This window comes from Prionailurus viverrinus, chromosome C1 (assembly GCF_022837055.1).
Source record: "Prionailurus viverrinus isolate Anna chromosome C1, UM_Priviv_1.0, whole genome shotgun sequence".
Lineage (NCBI taxonomy): Eukaryota > Metazoa > Chordata > Mammalia > Carnivora > Felidae > Prionailurus > Prionailurus viverrinus.
This window is the reverse complement of record NC_062568.1, coordinates 1694217-1707205: the sequence shown is the minus strand read 5'-3', so window position 1 is coordinate 1707205 and position 12989 is coordinate 1694217. Positions and strand designations below refer to the sequence as shown.

General features: G+C 53.3%; 1 protein-coding gene across 2 annotated transcripts in view; it reads left to right on the top strand.

Moving 5' to 3' along the window:
• The window catches only part of INPP5D (inositol polyphosphate-5-phosphatase D), a 124619-nt gene extending 112240 nt beyond the window's left edge, over positions 1–12379 (top strand). Inside the window, exons 23-27 of one of the 2 annotated variants that reach the window (XM_047869461.1) lie at positions 789–938; positions 2950–3049; positions 5244–5510; positions 9729–10348; positions 11201–12379. In XM_047869461.1, the coding sequence (XP_047725417.1) occupies positions 789–938; positions 2950–3049; positions 5244–5510; positions 9729–10348; positions 11201–11301 (1238 nt within the window). In that variant the 3' untranslated portion in view covers positions 11302–12379. The remainder of the gene's footprint in view (positions 1–788; positions 939–2949; positions 3050–5243; positions 5511–9728; positions 10349–11200) is intronic. The other variant, XM_047869460.1, reaches the window with a different exon arrangement.
• Positions 12380–12989: the final 610 nt, after the last annotated feature.

The window sequence follows — 12989 nt, the reverse complement described above, 5'->3', positions numbered from 1 at the left end:
TTTCAACGTTTTTTATTTATTTTTGGGACAGAGAGAGACAGAGCATGAACGGGGGAGGGGCAGAGAGAGAGGGAGACACAGAATCGGAAACAGGCTCCAGGCTCCGAGCCATCAGCCCAGAGCCTGACGCGGGGCTCGAACTCCCGGACCGCGAGATCGTGACCTGGCTGAAGTCGGACGCTTAACCGACTGCGCCACCCAGGCGCCCCTTAATTTGCATTTTTGATGGCAGGGAAGACTGAACTAGTTTCCATTCATTGAAATTAACCAGTTACAATTCTTTTTGTGTGAAATACCTGTTTGGGTTATATGCCCAGTTATCTGCTGGGATTTGATTTTGAGGAGTTCCTTGTGGGGTTCACGAAGCCATCGGTCTCTTTCACATTTTCCTTTCTGTCTCTGTGCAGAAGTTTTAAGCTTTTATATCTTCTTACCTGTCGGTCTGTTTTGCCATTTCTTACATTGCCTCAAGCCCTAGGAAGTTATCATTCGCTCCCGCAATCAGATTAGTGGTTAAGTCTGCTTGTCTGCTGGATTTTCTAGGATTTAATTCTTTTTTTTTTTTTTACATCAACTAATCCACGTGGAGTTCATTCCACTGTAAGGTTTGAAATGTTTTTCCCAAATTGCTGAGGCGTTGTTCTAAAAGCTTTATTCGATAATCCCCACCTTGGACATTGTTTCGAAGGATCATCTTTGGACGGTGGAGTTAATCTCCAGGCTGAATGCATGGTGTTTCTCCCGTGAAATGCCTCTTGACATGACTGTTGTTCTCCCCACCCGCCCAGGCGAAGGCTGCATCGCTTTACGGTTAGAGGCCACGGAAACTCTGCTCCCCATCTACACGCCTCTCACCCACCACGGAGAGATGACAGGCCACTTCCGGGGGGAGATTAAGCTGCAGACGTCCCAGGGCAAGACAAGGGAAAAGCTCTATGGTGAGTGGGCACGAGCCCTCCCCTGCTCACTCTTCAGTGCTGCTGGCTTAGGGACAGGAAAGACATTTCTCTCCCCTCAGCCATTGCGTGTTCTCTCTGCTGTGGCCTCAGAACAGAAATCCAGCATCACAAGGGATGTCAGAGACCATCTGGCCCGATTCTTAACGGACTCAAGAATGTCCCTACAGAACCGCAACATCCCACGGCCGCACGTCTTCGTTCCCTGACCCCAGTCACCTTCCATCTGTAAGGATGGGAAGCTCGTGAATTTTCCAGATGCTCTGCTGCTCTTGTCTCCTGTTAGTCTTTTAGGCCTTGTCACTCCCAGTTAGCACCTCCACCAGAAAGACCACGATTATACAATAAACCTGCCTGATTCTGAATAGTTCTTTCCAGGCTGCAGCTCACACATACATACCTACGTAGCTACGCCCTGCCTTCATGGTGCCGGTCAGGGCTTCTGGGCCTTCCAGATTGCCGTCACACACCCTGTGCTCTAAAAAACGGCCCCATCCTCGTACTTTGCACTTTTCCTTGGCTTTTCCCCACCTAGGCCCCACCCACCGCCCCAAACAGTGGCGTCTTCTCCTCTGTTCCTTGGCAAGGTCCCCCAGCACCTCTTCCGGCTTGACCTCAACTCTTTGTGTCCTGCAAAACACTTGCTTCTTTCTGCTGGCCGTCAGGAGGACATGTTTCTCGTGGCTCTCAGAAAGGACACTGTGCAGCCATGCTTGGGAACAAATGCTCATTGACAGTGTTTCTTCACCCCACGTGATGTCCCAGCCTTGGGGAGTCCTCTCCTGTCTGTCCCCAAAGGAGACTCATTAGGGAATTGTAGATGCCTCATCTCTAGATAAGAATTGTCACTGCTCCTCTGGGGAATATTGAAACGCGGCCAAGAGACCTTAATAGCCGGGAACACGAGGACGTTTCTAGACTCAAATCTGTAATTTTCTCAGAATCCTTCCCCAAAATTTTAAACTTGGAAACTAGCGTGTAGAGTCCTCAGTAGTATCCATCACATTAAAACCTCTGTGCTTGAAATAATAAATGATTTGAGGGATACAGAGCTGCTCAAAATGTGTTAATCAAGCATTTCTTGCTTCCCACACCAACAACAGGTGGTTTTTCCTTCCTTTTGCCTTTAATTCCTATTCAAAAGCCCTCTAACAACAATGCCTAAAATGAGTTGGACTTGAACTTGATGCTGGATAATGTGGGAAACGATGGTCTTCTGAATGTCATCCCATTAATGCCTTGCAGTAGCCCTGACAGCCCGGTTTCGTCCTTGTGTGGTAGATGGGGAAACTGAGGCGCAGAGAAGTTCAGTGTTTGGCTGAAGGTCATATATCTAGCAGGCGCCTAGCCCAGGGTGAGAGTACAGGTTCACAGGGTGCTAAGGTGGAATTCATAAACACCACGGGGGCCTGAGTCTCACATGGATAATGAGAGCAGGGCTCACCGTGTGTAGACGGTCAGCACTCCCTGCTTCTGGGAGGGCTCTGGGCCCCCAGGGGTACTATCTCCTGTGGATGGGGCTCCCTCTTCTGCCCCGTGGGAGCTCCTTTCTCCAGCAGAACCACAGGCTGCGGGGAGAGGGACTTGCCTCCTGTGCAAGCACAAGCCAGAGTCCGAAAGGAAGGTGGCGTCCCAGTTCCCCTTTAGACGAGCTTGGCTTTGGTCTCGGATGCTCTTACGGAGCCACCTTGTTAATGTTTGTTTCATTCGGATCTGCCAAGAAATGTTTCCCTGCCCCTTGTGAGACCAATAAGTTGGACATGTCACATGACAAGACAACTCTGGGTGTGGACTCTTCTCCCCGTGGAGCGGGGGCACGCATCCTTCTTCGATCACTGAACTCATGTGAGGCCTCAGAATCTTGCTTGGCCCACCTCCCAGACAGCCACGGTTGACTGTCCCGTGTCGGCTGCCAATGGAAACTTCTATACCATCCTGGCCCATGCTGGGCGCTCTGGCCCTCACGTGCTGTTTGCTGTATCTCACCCTGCAGACTTTGTGAAGACTGAGCGAGATGAGTCCAGCGGGCCCAAGTCCCTGAAGAGCCTCACCAGCCATGACCCCATGAAGCAGTGGGAACCTGCCGCCAACAGGTAGAACAGGGGGGGTTGCCAGGGCTTCCCCACCAACTAACGTGATTATGCAGACCCAGGACCCAGGGGAGGGTGAGTGGAGCACAGAGAAACCAGGGACCGGGAGGGAATGAGAGCTCTGGCCAGGGAGAGGCGTTGTCCGGCTGCCAGCCCCGGGCAGGTGGGTGTGCCTGTCTGTGTGCGGCCTGGGAGACGCTTCCGTGTCAGAGAGCAGTGGACTTCACTGACATTGGCCGAGCCCTTGGCGTGTGTCAGAGTCCAGAGAAATCAAGGCAAAGTAGGTGAGCCCCTGATTTGGGATCTCCCGGCCTAGCAGCAAGATGCCCAGTCCAGGGGGAAGCCACTGCAGAGGTGACTGCGGGGAATGGTTCCCGCGTCTCCTGGGGACCCGTGACAGCAGCGGCTCTGTGGTCAACAAACCCATCCTGTTGCTAAGGGGAAAACAATCACTGAGGAAAGTGCACACGGGTTGCTCTTGGCAGAGCCTGGACTGGGAATCACACAGACATTAAAGTCTATGTGACCAGGGGACAGGAGTCCCCACTGGCAGGGCCGCCTCAGCTCACTGCTGGGGTCCCGAGTCCTAGCATCAAGCCAGACGGCGTCGTCATGGTCCCTGTGCCCGCTTGCCTGCTGAGGGGGCGAAGCCATGCCGGTTAGCCAACGCGAAATCCCAGACGCTGCTGCAGAGCCCAGCTTAGTCCCCTCCTTCGGACCCCCAGGCCACTGTCCCTCCAGCCCTGGTCCTCGCATCTGCCCCACCCATGCACCAGGTCTCCCCTCTCCCAGCCAGTCCCTCGCCCACTTGCACCTTCTGGCCCTCAGAGCCATATAATGTTCCCTTTCGATCTTTTTCTTCCAATGTTATCCCATCAATGAATGTATCCTAACTCTCAGATGTCTGTTTGGTTCCAGAATCAGGATCAGTGAGGGTCAACAAATTCTTTTTCCATTTGGCTAGTATTAGAACTAACGCTTCTCCTTCTTCTTCTTTTTAATTTTTAATGTTTATTTATTCTTGAGGGAGAGAGAGAGAGAGAGAGAGAGACAGCCTGCGTGGGGGAGGGGCACAGAGAGAGGGAGACACAGAATCTGAAACAGGCTCCAGGCTCCAAGCCGTCAGCACAGATCCCGACGTGGGACTCGAACTCAGGAACCATGAGATCATGACCTGAGCCAAAGTCGGAGGCTTAACTGAGCCACTCAGGCGCCCCGAACTAATGCTTCTTAAATAGGCATTGACGGATGGAGAAGAGATAGACTGAGGCTGGTTGAGCAGATGAGAGCTGGGGAGCCTTGCTCGGAACCCGTATACTCAGCTCTCTACTAGTTGGTTCTCCTAAGAGCACTCTCTCACAAGGAAGGACGACACTCTTGTCGCCGAGAGGCAGCACGGTGTGTGTGTCTCCCGGGGTCACCTCAGCCACTTCAGTGTTCAGCCCTCCACAGTGTTAAGCTGACTCCCCCTGACATTCGAGGTTCCGGCCTTGACTTCTGTGACCTCCCGCCCATCGTTCCAAATGCCTGCATGGCCGTCCCCATTCTGATGTCTCACGCAGTGGTGCAAGCCGACACATTCCAGATGGAGCCAGCCGTTCATTTACCACCCCCTCCCCAGCCCTGCCACCCCCCCACCCACGCAGCCTGACCTCGCCAGCCTCTTGCTCACAGCCCCACTTGCTCACAGCCCTTCAGGACTATGAAGCCCCTCCTACCAGGGCCTCCCACCCCGTCTCCCTCCGTTCCTTACCTGCCTCCTCAGACAGGTCTTCTCTGCTCGCCCTGTGCCCAGTTCATCCCAGCCCTCCAGCTAGTCTGTCTCTGCCTCCTTTGTTTCCCTCAGACTTCAGCACTATGTGAACACCGTGTTTCTTAGTCACTGTGTTTTTGTTTTCTTGCCTGTCAGACGTGGATTTTATGAGAACAGAGACTGGCTGCTCTGTTCACACCCATATTACCTTCTGGCCCAGGGCCTGGTACTTACTAAGCACTCCATAACTATTTTGCTGTAGGAATGAATGAATGAATGAATGAATGAATGAATGAATGAATGAATCCACTGTCCAAAGAGTGAAGGAACCGCGGAGGACCTGGGGTCCCCGAGGGACATCAGAGGATGCTGGCCTCACGGGGTGCTGACCTGGAGAAGGGAAGGGAGCCCTGGGGTGTGACTTTGGGCGTTTTTCCCCTCCAGGGTCCCTCCATGCAGTGGCTCCAGCATCACGGAAATCATCAACCCCAACTACATGGGGGTGGTGCCCTTCGGACACATGAAGCAGTCCTTGTCCCCTGACCAGCAGCCCACGGCCTGGAGCTATGACCAGCCACTAAAGGACTCATCCCTGGGGCCTGGAAGGGGAGAGAGCCCCCCAACACCACCGTCCCAGGCACCCATATCACCGAAGAAGTTTTCGTCCTCCACAACAACCCGGGGCCCCTGCCCCAGGACACAGGAGTCAAGGTGAGCGTCCTCTTCATCAAGTCCTCTCCCTTCCCTGGCTTTTCATCACCGGGAAACCTGACCCTAGAATAGAAGCTGCATGAAGCTAGGGTTGCGTGTCCACTTTGATCATCGACTCATCCTCAGGGCCTAGAACACAGTAGGCACTCAATAAATGCCTATGAAATCGCCGTGTCCTACCCTATTGCTATAAATTGGAAAGACTTAAAAAAATAGAACATTTTTTAAGATAGTGCCCCAAAAAACAACTTCCCGTAAAAACTACATTCATTGGAAAATATGTTTCTATCACCAGCGAGCCTTCATGCAACCTCTCAGGGAACAGGTGGGGATTTCTGAGTTCCCCTGCTTTTTCAGCCACAAGGGTCCTGTTCCCATCTACAACTTTTCCATCTCTCCTTTTGAGGCCAGTAAGAAAAAGCAGTAGCTATGGGGTGGGGGGTGGGGGCATGGATTTTGAAGGGTGGGAGGGCAGCCGGCCTGCAGAAGGAGTTTGGCCAAAAAACTTTGGGAAAGGCCAGGAGCCCAGAGAAAGCTGGCCTGCATCTCGAACTGGGCCAGGAGGACAGAGCCAGGAGGAGCTCAGGCCAGGCAGCCAAATCTCCATCCACTTCTCACTTGTGCCACGTAACACGTGAAGCCATCCTTCAGCACCTCATGGAAATGCCGAAGAGGGAGCCCTACGAGTTTTCCAGTAAGCACAGGATGACCGGGAAATTAAAAGTGCAAATCCCGATTAACGATGATTGGAGACGTACAAAATATCATGAGCACCGTCTTTCCTTGGTCGCTGTCTTGGTAATGACTTCAGGGGGCCGCTTCTGGACCTCTCTTCCCCTCTGAGGTCTTCTGTTCCTCAATGGTGCCTTCCATCATTTATGAGGAGCCAGGGAAGGGACCGTCGTCACACATCATCGTTCTTGCTTAGCACACCTGGCCTGGCAGGAGCTTCCTTTGGATTGAGGGGTACTTTACAGGTTTGCTTCTCAAGCATTTTTGCTAAGAACAAATTGGACAGATGCACGGAGGGGAGGAGGATGTGATAGGACAGGAGCAGTCGCGAGGCCCCTGACCCTCACCCTGTCTCTCTGTGGCCCTAGTCTTCAGGGTTTGTTGATAATATTTTTGGACTGTGGTCATCCTGTAAGAGCCTTGGAAGAGGTTTCTCCCTGGGAAATGAAAACAAAAGCTACCGTTTGACGGGTGCTGAGGTCCCTCTGTGGCAGCCCTGATTCTTTAAGTGTAATGATTTTAAGTTGCCAAAGTCAGTGTATCTTTGTATTTAACAACTTGAACACAGCACACAGCCTGGAACTGGGTGGGGATGTATTCTCTTTGGTTCCACGGGTGACAGCTTCAGAACGGGCACATCTGTAGGGAAGGGGTCCCCAGGGTGGGGTTCTAAGCTCACTTCGCACAACCGAGGTGATTCTAGGCAAGAAGCCAGCAGCTCCCATGCCTGGCGGCAACCCTCTCCACTACTCAGACCCCCGGCTCAGCCTGAGTGAAAGGCTGGAGGGGGGGTGTCCCCAGCACCCTCTGTTCCCTGCCACCTCCACCCCACACCCAGGTGGAGTGAACAGCTGTTTCCGTTTGCTCAAGACTGTCCCCATTTCAGCACTGGGAACCCACGTCTCAGGGAACTCTCGAATCCTGGGCAAGCTGGGACATATCTCTGGGCTGAAGTCGTGTGGTGAGGAAGGGGGGCCCGTCTCAGACCCTGCTCAGTGCTTCGCTTTAGAAAGGAAGATTCTGGAATCTGACAAGTGGGGTTATTTTGCCCCCTGGATATTGGTTCACTCATTCCACAGCCATGGCCTCCTCTGGAACTTGGTTTCTTATAACCTGCGGTCAGGGATATAAGACTTTTTGAATTTCTTGTGGTTTTCCCCAGTCGCCCTGCCCCCACCAGACCCCTCTCTCGGAGTGACAAGAGCCTCCTCAGGTGGAAGTCTTAACTTGCCTCCTGCTCTTTTCCCAGGGAAGGAACTTTGGAATCACCAAAACACTCACCCCCAGTGGCCTCTTCCCGGCCCTGCCCCTGATCCTCCTGTCTGTCATTTCAGCTGCCAGGAATCAGGCCATGCATTTTTCTTTCCTGCTTCTCGACTCTATCAGAAACGTCTGGTCGATGCTGCTTGTACCTTCCTGCACCTTCCTCCCTGCACCAATAGCCAAGATCTTTGAGGATCCAGCAGGGATACAGAGGGTGGCCTGACGTGGAGGGGCAGCTTTCAAAGTCTTTGTTCAAGGCCCCAACAATTCTGAGTGTGCAACTGCTTCTAGGTCTTTCCAAAGAGTAATGAGCAAAAACCCCAAGTCAACAGTCAAGCCCCCTTTGGCATGTCCCCGAGGCTCGCCTCCCCCACACCCGTGGCCTCTCGTCTCATGAGGACCCATGTGAGGGTGACATCTTGCCTCTGTCCCTGGAGCCCACGCCTATTCCCTGAAGAGCCTATTAGCCTTGGCCTTTCCGCGACTTTGGAACAGTGTTTCAGTGCACATTCCATCAGTAAGAGGCGTCGCGGCCTCAACACTTCATTGGTTTCCTAGGGACCTGCTTGTTCACGACAGCTTCCCCTTTTTGCAGAAAGCAGAACCCAGAACACTCCCCCCCCACCCCTACCCCCGGGAGGGAGACTGTGCTGTTGGCCAGAAAGTAAAACGTGTTCCCATTCCGGATTATAATTCGCTCAGCAGGAAATCACCTCGAGTCAAAGCAGCAACAATTCAGGAAACACATCAACACAGGCAGCTCTTCCCTCCTTGCAGTTGGAACCCGGAGTGTCTGCGCTGCCCAGAGTCAGACAGGCCTGTCCGCTTGCCCGGCGCTGGCCCACGTCTCTCCCGGTTCCCTCTGAGTTTTGGCACGGCCACCCCATTTTTCTTTCCCTCTTTGAGTGAAGGAAACCACACTAACCAGGACCTCTCCAGGGAGAGAGGGCTGTGTGGTTGGGAAGAATGCTATGCTCATTGGGAGCATCGGTCCCCTGAGCACAGATTTTTGTCTGGTTCGTGGCCCCCTCCTGTGCCTGAGGCAGCATCCCACACATTGGGGGCTCCTGCTGTCTGTTAAACGGAACTCCTTGAGCTGGGGCCCTGGAGCAGCACAGATAGGTCGCTGAGGGGGTGCGGTCCCCCGCAGGCTTCTGTTCTGAGGGTCTGAACAGAATTTGCTAGAGACAACATAGAGGCTGTGGGGTTCTTAGGAGGGGAGTCCAGGAAAGGAGGTCCGTTAGCTGCTGGGAGGCGCGGGGGTGTGGAGGGCAGGCTTCTCTGACAAGGACTGAAGAGGTGCCTTTGACATTGATGGTGCCATAGAAGTGAACTCCCTTCCCTTTCTCCTATGAAACCTTCAGCGAAGCCCCCACCTTGCTCCCTAGTGCTCCAGTGTGAGCAATGAAAAGGTCTAAGGCAAGAGGTGAGCTTACCTGTGAGATCATCAACAGATGAGCAACACGGCACCGTCTCCTCTCATTTTTAGATTTGTTTAATTGAAGTGAAATGCCCATAACAAAATTAACTTTTTTTTTTTTTTAAAGAATAGAAATACTCAGTTTTGGTGGCGCCCAGGCTCGTGAGTTTGGGCCCCACTTTGCATTCTGTGCTGGACAGCTCGGAACCTGGAGCCTGCTTCAGGTTCTGTGTTTCCCTCGCTCTCTGCCCTTCCCCCACTTGCACTCTGTCTCTCTCAAAAACAGACATTTAAAAAAATTTATTTTAACGTTAAAAAAAGAAATATTTTTTTCTCATCGCAGTCAAAATTGAAGGAAATCTTTTATATGAAACTCCAGGAAAATCATTGCTGGATGCTTCTTTTTCTTTCTTTTTTTCAATTTTATTTAAGATCTAGCTAACATTTCGTGTAATACTGGCTGCAGGACTGGAATTCAGTGATTCATCACTTACATATAATACCCAGTGCTCAAGACTGTGCCCTCCTCAATACCCACCGCCCATTTAGCCCATTCCTTGCCCTCAGATTAACCATTTTATTGTTTATTTGTTTTGTATGTTTTATTTTTGAGAGAGAGACGCATCGGCAGCACATACACTAAAGTGAACATTTCGCGGGCATTCAGAACAATCACAAAGTTGGGCAACCATCACCTCCATCTGGTTCCAAACGTTTTGATCCCCGCAAAAGAAAACCCCGTCGGAATTAAGCAGCCATTGTTCACACGCGCTTCTCTGTGTCTCCCCTCTGCCACCCTTCAGGCCCTGCGACATGGGCAAGAACTCAGCAGAACCTTCCCCTCAGGAGGACCCGCAGCTGACCAAGCCTGAGATGTTTGAGAACCCGCTTTATGGGTCTGTGAGTTCTTTCCCTAAGCTGCTTCCCAGGAAAGAGCAGGAATCGCCCAAAATGCTGAGGAAGGAGCCGCCGCCCTGCCCGGACCCGGGAATCTTGTCGCCCAGCATCCTGCTCCCCAAAGCCCAGGAGGCGGAGGGCACCAAGGGGACAGGCAAGCCGGCGCCCGCGCCCGCGCCCTTCCTCAGCCCCACGCCCCGGCTCCGCTCCTTCACCTGCTCGTCCTCCGCGGAGAGCTGGCCCGCGGGCGGGGACAAGAGCCAGGGCAAGGCCAAGGCCCCCGCCGGCTCCCAAGCCCCGGTGCCGGCCAAGAGGCCCATCAAGCCTTCCAGGTCCGAACTGAGCCAGCAGACCCCACCCGCGCCGGCGCAGCGGCCGCCCCTCCCGGTCAAGAGCCCCGCCGTCCTGCACCTGCAGCACTCCAAGGGCCGCGACTACCGCGAGAACGCCGAGCTGCCCCACCACGGCAAGCACCGGCCCGAGGACGCGCCGCTCGGCCGGGCGGCCATGCAGGTGCGCGGTGAGGGTGCGTGTACGCAGGCGCGCGAGACCGCCGCCGTGCCTGGGGGCGTGCCCAGGGAGGGAGTGGGGGTGTGGGTGTGTCCCCGGCCCCACCCCGGCCCCTCTGTGCCTGCGGGCGTGCCCAGGGGTGCCTGTGCATGCCTGTGATAAGACAGCAGGCCCCTGTTCAAATCTCAGAATTTGAACCCAGACCTCCAGTCCCTGCTCCAACACTAAAAGGGCTAAATAAGGCGCTGGGGACAAACTCTCTGAGCCCTCCTGTGTCTGGCCTTCAGGAACTCAGGCTCCACAGACACAAAGACCCCGGATCGTTTACATTTCACTGTCGCCATCATTAGTGTTAGTACTTAAATGTTTCCCAGTATTTTGGAGACTTCAGATGTGCTGTCCCCTTCCTTCCTATAAAATAGATTTTTTAGCAAAACTAATAGTGGTTAAGAACTACCTCAGGAGCCAGACTGTCTTGGGTTTGGATCCCAGCTCTCCCACTTTCTGGCTCTGTGCCCTGAGCCTCAGTTTACTCATCTGTAAAAGGGGGCTATTAATGGAATCTGCCTCATAGGTTTATAGGGAGGGTTGCATTTTATTATATGTTATTGCTATGTTATAATTTACATATTAACTATATATCATACATTACATATTATTTCTTCCGTATACTATAATGATCACATATGCATATAACATGTGCGTATATATTAGAAATCAATTCCGTAAAACAGTGTGTTTGCTCTTTCTAGCACCATGTTAAAGGAAGCCCGATCTAGCCCACCTTGTGTAAGGACGTGGGCACCTTCAGTTAGATCTGGCCTGGTGGAGATTTTGGCATTGAGAGTCTTCTGTTCTTGTCCCACAGTAAAGCCCCCGGTGAACTGCCAGCGAGACAGGAGCCCAGAGGAACAGCGTGAAGCCACTTGGACCCTCTCTCAGGACCCCCTGTTGACTCCTCCTACCTAGCTTCCTGTGCAAGGCTTCCTATTTTTCAGGAGAGGGCCTAGCTTCTGTGTGGTCACAGAGTGCTCTGGCTGTGAAACTTGGCACCAAATGCTAAGGTTGGAAGGGAAAGTGTACTTGGGCCCCCAGCTTGATCTTGGTACTTGGGACCCATGAGCCTTGTTCCGGTCATCATTTTGAAGAAAGGAACTAAAGCGCTGATTTGCAGGTGGAGATATAAGATAATAATAATAATATTAATATTAATAATAATAATGGCTACGTGTCTGGAGCACTCACCACATGCTAGGTACTGTGCTAAGTGCTTTACAAACATAAGTTGTGTCTTCTTCAGCCAACCGAAACCACATCCCAGACCCCCAGTTCAAAACAGTGTGTTCTGAGTGGTTTGGACAAAGCATTAAAAATTAAGGCCAGTGCCTTCCTGGAGCGAGACAGGGCTTGGCCTTTAGGAAGCTGAAGAGTGAGTGGTTAATTTAGGGTACAACAAACCTGGCCTTGTCTAGCTTCAGTGATGCCCACTGCTTTCGCTAAAGCCCTGGGGGGTCCAGCGGAGCTGGCGCCGAGGGAAGGGATCTCAGTTCTTCAGTCGGAAAGGGAAGGAAAATCAGCTCCTACTCTACAGCGGAGACATCCTGCTCCCACCTGTGCTGGAGACACCCAGGCCCTCCTCGAGGTGGGCAGCTATCACCAGGCGGTGGGCTGAGCCAATCGCCCCAGCACTTATTGTGCTAAGAGAAAAGTCTCTGCCGTCGTTCCCAAAGCCGAGCTCTCCTGCCTGGCTGCCAAGCGAGGGTGATCCTCTCCGTTCCAGCTCTCAGGACAGCGTAGCCATCTCCTCCCGAACTCCGTGGCTTTTGGCTCTGCTTCCTTGGTTACTGGGAGGGTAGGCTGGTGGCGTCTTTTCTTGTGTTGCTTTTTTGACATACAGAATTAGTGTAGGAAACCGAATCCAGAAGCGTGAGTACAGGAGAATGGGTACGCACCCCACGTCCCCGTGTGTGTCAGTCTGTGTGACCAATAAATTGTGCCTTTCTCACTCACTGTCACTGTGTGACCAATAAATTGTGCCTTTCTCCCATCTGTGTGGCATTTTTTCCTGACATTCAGCCACAGACATGCTCCTAGGCTGCTGGGGCTGCAGAGCGGCCTGCACGGGAGGAGAGGAGGTTGGGGTTCGTGGTGGTGAGGGGCACTCATTACCCTGACTAGAGGGGACTTTGTAGCACCGGGTTGAAGTTGGGCAGAGACCAGTAGATGTTACACGGCTTTGTGGATTCCAGGCCCCAGGCAGCCGGCCAGCTTCCACCAGTGTCGTACTCCCCCCCCCCCCCCCCCCCCCCCCCCGGACATACCACCACCACCTGCTGTCCTGCAGCCGCCAGGTCCTGCTGGCTCTTGTAAGTGTTCGTGGCTGAGCTCCGGAGACCGTGAACACATGTAGACAGTCCCTAGGTTGTGGGCCTCCAGCTCCCTGCATTCAGGGAGGGCCGGTGGGGGTGTGTTTGACCCACCCCCAACCCCCCCCTTCCAGGGTGCTCTGGCCCGGGGCTGCTGTCCCCACCACCTCAGGCTACCCAGCCTCTGCTCAGGTCCACGGACACCAGGCCTGGAGCTGGAAGGAGTGGTGTTCTCAGCAGCCGTGGAGCAAACCATTTGCTGCTCTGCACCCATGGAGTGGGAAAGCCTAT